The sequence below is a fragment of the Pterocles gutturalis genome, unplaced genomic scaffold (genome assembly GCF_000699245.1).
Source record: "Pterocles gutturalis isolate BGI_N339 unplaced genomic scaffold, ASM69924v1 scaffold45814, whole genome shotgun sequence".
Classification (NCBI taxonomy): domain Eukaryota; kingdom Metazoa; phylum Chordata; class Aves; order Pterocliformes; family Pteroclidae; genus Pterocles; species Pterocles gutturalis.
In genome coordinates, this window is record NW_010137498.1 from 1830 (window position 1) to 9208 (window position 7379).

At 44.1% G+C, this 7379-nt stretch overlaps 1 protein-coding gene across 1 annotated transcript in view; it reads left to right on the forward strand.

The window, feature by feature from the left end:
* Positions 1-4087: 4087 nt before the first annotated feature.
* DUSP22 (dual specificity phosphatase 22) overlaps positions 4088-7379 on the forward strand; it is a 33424-nt gene continuing 30132 nt past the window's right edge. The window contains exon 1 of the mRNA XM_010082620.1: positions 4088-4103. Within this exon, the coding sequence (XP_010080922.1) occupies positions 4088-4103 (16 nt within the window). The remainder of the gene's footprint in view (positions 4104-7379) is intronic.

Genomic DNA, 7379 nt, shown 5'->3' on the forward strand with positions numbered 1-7379 from the left:
GTCTTTTGTTGCTAGTTTTCTTCGTAAAATCAGTTGTGCTTAGGTTTTTTTTCCTTAAGCTCACCCAAGCCTCCTGACTTTTCACAAATTAAACTGAAAGCATTGGTTCGTAAATACCCTTTTTATTTCGCTCAGAGAAGGAGAATTGGCTGTGTGTATTGATTTAGCTACTATTAATTGTCAGTGCTCTACTTTTTTTTTTTAGTATCTTTTAAGGGTGAGTAATGGGATCTTACTTAGGAAATTGTCTGGGTGGCCTGATTAGTCGTGCTTAATGTCTAACTTTGACTTGTATTCAAAGTTCAAGTCGAAGTCTGTGGTTGAAAATTACAAAGATGTTTTCCAGGAGCTGAAGTCTAGCAGCTGAGGTGGTGACAAGAGATAGAACCTCTTAGATTTCATTATCTCTGAGCAGGATGTGCTTAGTGAGGAGTTTTCCCCTGTGTTTTTGTTTGTCCTGTTACAATTAACTGCCCGTTGTTCATGCAGACTCTTTTGAATGGGCAAGTTGAGTGTTATCTTTACAAAAAGGGCAGATAAGACGTGTTTGACGTGGCAGTTGATTCATAAGAAATGTAAATCGCTGTGGATAGTTACGGCTGATGCAGCCAGTTCTATGGAAGGTAGCAGAGCTGCGCCAGTTCACATCAGCAGTGAATCCCCTCTCCCTGAGCTGTGCCGCTCTCCTGTACTGTTGGGCAAGGTGGGCTCGTCTGCTCCTTCTACAGCACCTGTCTGTCTCTGCAGAAAGCCCGATGAACTTCTTCAGGGTGCCCATCAGCACTGGCCCATCTAGAAGCAGAGTTGGTTATGCTTATAGATGGGCTAGTACTAATGGGCGCCCTGAAGAAGTTTATCCGGCTTTCTGTGGGTAGATGCCTTATAAGCGTGTGTCTGTATAGGAAACAGAAGCTAAGTAGCCCTTGAAGCCATTTTCCAGAGAAGCAGATTTTCAGAGAGGACTGATGGGAAGTGTTAGCAAGTGGAGCAACTATCATCCATTGCATAGCTCTGCCTTTGTGTGAGGTGGAGAACTTGAGCTGTTTTCGTGCGAGGTACGAACAAAGACAGGCGTTGCTGCCCTTGTCGCTCGGCTGTGCAGTCTCCTACATCTGTTATTTAGTCCGTGGTCATTTTCTCAATGTTTCGGATGATATAAAGAGGCTACTGTTTTTATTCATAAAGCAGTGGTTGAGAAGTTCACAAAAACAACCACCTTATTTTTCTTCTCTTCTGACTCCCACCCCTTCTCTTTCACACACCCCTAGCAGCCCTCGGCCTTCATTTTGCACAGCCCAGAGTTGCAGTTACTGAAGGCAGTGTGAGATGACACAGCTGAAAGTTCCCAGCCATAGTCTAGTGCCGAAGTATGAGTCAGCACAGCACGAAGATTCACTTCTTTCCAGGTAGCTTTCACCCATAGTAATGTTTCTTGCTTCTAGAATGACTAGGACAACAAGGGGTAACATCTGTCCTTGTCTGCGTGGTGTCCTAATTTCCTATCTAGCATACAACGTTGCTTCATGGTGCACAAATGCAGACTTGTGGATTTTTCCTCCTTTGCCAGCAACAATCTAAGTAGCCTCATTTTTGCAACCTAGTAATGTTTCTTGGTATCTTTAATTTATAATGTCTAGCCTTAATGGCTGTTACTGGAATTTAAGCTCTCATGCTCTTTTCAGGGCACATATTTGATGCAGAAATAATGTCCTGGAGTCTAAAATGCTATTGTCTGCAGTAGTGGTGGTGTGATTTGAGATTTGTGCTGCAGATAGGAAATATCAGACAGCTATTTACAAATATCAGAAAGGGTTTTTTTTAAATTTTTTTTTCATATTTTTGTTTAAGTTGAGGGAGCTGGCTGGGGTGGTCTGGTTGGTGAAATTGTTTTGTAACTAGACTTGCCTTTGCACTAGATCCTGCTTTTTATTTGCAGAATTTGGCCCTTAGCAATGGCCCTTCAGACTACCAGCTTCTGATTTGTAGCTTCGGATGGTGGCATTTGAGCAGCACTTCTAGGAGAGTCGTCAAGTGTGCTTAAAATAAAGAATCAGTCCATGAAACCATGAGTCTTGTGCATGTGGAAAGGGACAGCAGAATGTTGTAAGGGTGCTTTTTCCTACTTGACAACCTGGCAGTGGAAACTGCCCTGCTGGTTTTTTTGTTGCCTTTGTATGAATGTGGAATTTGTACAAATTAAATATGAAGAGGCAAGAAAAGGGGAGAAAGCTGTCTTGAGTTTATCTGTGCAAAACTTGCAGGTGCCTGCTTGTACCAGACTAAAGAAACATTTTCTTGTCTAGCTGGTGTTGTCATGCAACCCTTAATTTGTAAGCAGTTGAGGGTGCAGCAAGGGTCCCAGAGAAGTGGTCTTTCAGTATCTGCAGCAGAACTGAGTGCCGTGGTTAGAGCTGGTGTGACATGGCAGGGAGAGAGCTCACCCAGCAAAGTTGAGAGGGAGGAATGTTTGCACAAACCAAAGCTGCAGGGAGTGTGAGAAGTGCTGCAGCTTTGATGTTTTCTGCAAGGCTAAATAACAGCGAACACTATGTTTTCGTGGGATGAAAGCCCTGGAGTTAAGGCAGATCAGAGGTTATTTTGCAGACCCTTCTTCTGGCCTGCTACCCGTGGTAAACTGAGTTGCTTTTCATCAGGAAGGTTACAGTGAAGCAGAGGCTGGGGTGATAATCCCTGATGAAAAGTCCTTCATGATTTTCGGAATTTGGCGGCTGCTGGACTGAGGAAAATAGGTGGAGTTTTCCCTTTAAATAGCTGCGCCCGAGAGACTGTTGCTGCTGTTGTAATGACACTTGGGTGTTGCTAAGGCTTTAGGAAGTCAGCGCTGACATATCTGTATTGGTGGTATGCTCCGCATGCACCAGAGAAAAATGGATCGAATGGTCTCACCACCACAGTTCTGGTCTCTTTAAAGGATGTGGGTGTAGGTCAGAGACTTCAGGTAGCAGAGAACTAAATTCTTGGCCAGAAAGTGTGCGCTTGGTGTGTCTGAGGTTTTTTTGTGTCCTTACTGCTGTTCCCGAGCTGGAAGGATTATGAGAGGGTGGGAGCGCTGCAGTGTCACCTGCCTCTCTGTATGTGTGCATGCACATGTCCCCAGGTCCTCGGGCTGACCTTGAAACTCCCCAGTTAAAGAAAGTCCTGTAACTGAGACCCTTGTGGGCTTCCGGGAGTGTTGGGGTGAGTGGGTAGATCTAGAAGAGAAACATGCAACTGGTGGACTTTCATCAGTTCTCTTACTATGTTAATACAAAACTCACTGTTTGCAGTAATCACCTCCATCGAAGAGCCCCACAGTGCTGCAGCCCTGCATGGCTTTGCACTTCAAAAGTCTTGAGTCTTTTTTCAGTGCTTTGTCCAAGCTTGCTTAGCAAATTTAGGCAAATCACCTTTTCTGCATGAAGTTTCATCATTAGTTAAATGAAGGTAACTCTTATCCTGCTTCGGGGGAGCAGGGAGAGGGCTGTGTTGCGAGGCCCACTTTGTATTTGTGAACCGCTTTTGCTGTCCTTGGAGAGCCTCCATTATGTGAGACTTGGACTTATTAACAACCCCCAGCTGTTAACAAATGCTCTCAAAGTGTGGTATACCTAGAGCTATGTAGTTTGAGAAGGTTGCAGACAGGCAGAAAATGTTGTCAGCTCTTTATAGATTGCATTTGACAATAGTCTGCTAAAGTAGTATGTTCCATCCTGTATGCAAATTGAACTTTGTCAAATTGTCTTACCACAAGATATCTATATTTGATACTATATTTCTTTCTCACAGATTCTGCCTGGCTTGTTCATTGGGAACTTTAAAGGTAAGATTAGTTTTATCATTATCTCTAGGATTACTTAGCAGGGGTCTTCACACGTTGTTTCGCAGGCCTACAGAATTTTCTGACATCTCTGCAGCTTCTTTAACCCCATCTTGCTTAATTTCTATGTTTACCTGGTAGCACTTAAAGAAGAACTTGTTTGCTCTCTCATCCGTGAGCTGTGCTGCAAGTACTTTAAGAAAATAAAGATGAATGCCATCTCCTTGGAGCATGCTTCAGCTGGAATTCTTAAACATTGGCGTGCCTTAAATGATTCCTGTGCTTGGCAAGCAAGCTTGTGAGCCACGCAGATTCTTTGTAAGGCTTATTTCAAGCCCTCCTTATAAGTAAAGGCTTAGTATGCCTCCCGCTCATTGCTTTCATTATTTTGGTTATTTATAATGACTGCTAAAGAGTTATCACTGCTTGTGAGACTGATAGGTCTGCAGATTGCTGTCTGACCACTGGTACTCGTGCTGTGTCACAGATGCAAGATTCTCTGGATTTTTTTTCCTTTTTGCATGAGGTTCACTTTTTGTGTACAAAAAGACAGAACCATATTTAGAAAACACAGGAAACTTCATGTAGACATCCAACTAAATGACCTGTTCTCAAAGCACTCTGTTAGTAGTTCCAGTGACTGTCCCTACTCAGAAGTAAACCAGTGGTGCCTGTACAGTTGCTTTGATACACGCAGACCCTGCATTTCCTATGCAGGGACTACTGCGATATCCTGTCCTTCCTGGTCTGGTCTGTCTGATATCACAGCTGGTCTGTTAAGATTGGACAGTGTCTGCATTGGATTTAGATGGTGCTGTTCCTCCTCTCTGCCTCATGCCCATCCTTCCTTCCCCACCGCCCCATCCCAAAACCTGTGAGTTCAGTGGTTTTTGACTGATTTACCTGCCTCTGGACCTGCTGACCCATGTTGGTGGCCCAGTGCATGCTGCCCCTTGGGAAGTGAAGCTAATTACCTCGAGAGGCAGCCCGGAGGTACGTGTGAGGTTAAAAGCTACCTTTTGCCACATTGGGATGCAAACACAAGTACAGTGGCTAGTGTGTGAGAGGGAGTTAATCATGCCATGGTAAGGAAAATGGGAGAGTATGGAGGTAAGTTTATACTGGTGGAAGTAGGTAATGAAAGGACAAAAACCAAAGCAAGCATGGCAAAAAAAAAAAAAAAAAGGAAAATAAGGGGAAAAGGATAGTTTTGAAAACACTTTGAACAGAATGCGTGGGACAGTGACAAAACTAAATAACTTGGTCACAGCCATGTTGCTGCTTGTTTTTGTTTCCTTTTTCTTTTTTCTTTTCTGTCAACTAATTTGGGAGAAGGGTGGGATGGGAGCGTGTTTGATAGTAGAGTCCTCTAGGTTTCAAGCTGTCTGGCAGGGTGGCCAGGTTGAGCCCAGGGAATGTGGCTCTTGGTCTGTTGTTCTCACTGTGGCAGCCCTGCTGCTTAGCCCTTGACAGTCCGCCCAGAAGAGCGAAACTCAGCCGGAGCATCTGTTTCTCGGTACAGTTCTGTTTTCAGCTGATGAGCAGTTTGACCAGCTGAGGGGAGTTGGCCAAGGTTGCGGAGTGAGTCAGCAGCTCTGCTGATGCCAGGGCTTGAGACCCTCTCGCTCGTGCTGCTCTGGCCACTCAGCTGCGCACCTTGCAGATGGTCCTTAAATGGCACGTCGGGTCACTTGTATGCAGAGAGCAGAGGCGTGAACATGAAGGTGGTGTGAGTGGGCAGTGTTTCTGGGACTCTAGCTGAAAAATAGCAGAGGCTAAAATGCTTCGGCTGCCTCCATAAAAGAGCTAAGGATGAATTTGCTTTACTATCAGTGTTTGTGTTGTGAAGTCTGGTTTTAAATTGATTAAAAACACAAAAAAAATGTTAATTTATTTATTGCTATGACCTTTGCTCACATTGCATTTAGTAGTTATGTTCTGCAATCATCAGTATCTGTTGTTATAATCTCAAATTAGCTACTGTACCTGGAGAGGAAGAGAGAAGATTGGTGTTACCGTACTTAACTAATTCAAAAGCAAACTTTTATATTTTTCTGTGCCCTTTGCCCCCCAACACCTCGTCCCTCACTGCTTAAGAGCAATTGCAAAGAGGTTTCTGTGCAGTGAAGTCATCCATTTAAGAACAGGCTGTTGGATAATCACCAGTGTATTTTTCTGGAGAAGTTTGATTACCTTGCTCCTGGGCTATGTTCTGATTTGTGTCACTTTTTCAAAAAGTGACTAATGAATTTTGAGACTGCCATAAAGGGAACCGCTGAATGAGAAGTACTCAGCAGCATATACAGTTGTTATTGGTTAGAGTATCCTGATTTGGGCAGCTGAAATGTTTAGATACTTTTAAAGACACAGGTTTACAAATATTTCCTGTAATGCACTTTTGAGCAGTCTACTATTTCTTCAGCTTCAGACCGATAGCTTGAATTGAATAAAGTTGCATGTAGTCAGTAGGAGGGGTCACACTGGATTCCTGGAGTGGTGCATCTCACCTGGATGCAGGGCTGAGGCGGTGGCACCCTCTGGGTCTCTGTGCGGGGGATAGAGAGTCAGGGGAATCGCTCTGATCTGCCCTCTGGGGACAGCCTCCCCTCCTTTCTCCAGTGACTCTCCAAGAGTCTGGGCAGGCAGGGTTTCCATAGCTAGGTCGAAATCCTGTTCTGTGCACACTCCCGTGTCCCTGCTGCGGGGGAAACCTCTGTGGACATTGACAAACTGGGAAGAGGCGAAGTTGTTCTAGCTGGGTGCCTTCCTTCTGAGTGAATGCAGGATGTTAAAGATGTTAAGCACTATAATCCTGGAGGGCCGTTGTCTGGAGAAGGCATTCAGCAATAGTTGTGATTGGGGAATTATTATTCAATATTCAACACTATTTCTACTTTATGTGTAGGGTTTCTTACTTTCTTTTTAGGCCTAATCAACTTTAGAACAGCCTGTGACAGAGGGAGTGCAATTCCTTCCATTTGACTGGGAGATAAACTGAGGCCTGAGGAAAAACTTGTGAAATAAATCTGTGGCTGAAGTGGGAGATGAGCTTGCTGCTTCTATTTTGTCTGCTGCTGCTGTGCAAACCTTTAGGCACATAGATAGCATGAGAGGGGCTTTTGGAACAACCTTAGGGTCTTTGGGTTAGAAAGTTATGTGTAGGCCAGATTATGGAAAGCACTGAAGTACACGCTGAAATCCCACTAAGTCCACAAGACTTGAAAACTGGAAATCTCTGGAAAACTTCCCTGAAAATGCATAGATCTTGGTATGTGCTTAAGTGCTTGTTATAAGATCTATAAGCATGATTCTGCTCATCAATAGCACATTAAAATTGTGGTATGTTCCTGAGAGAGTGTTTTTGACATTGCACAGCTAGAGGGCAGAAAAATTCAAGAAGAACCACAGATGTCCATACAAAATACCAAGACTGAGTTTGGTCTGAAGGCCCAGAAGGAAACAAGAGGTCTTGGGCTGCTTTTGTGAAAGTTAAGGAGGAGTTATTTCTTTGCAGATGGGAGGGTAGGGGGGCTAAGAGAGAAAAATGAGGGGAAGGGAAAGA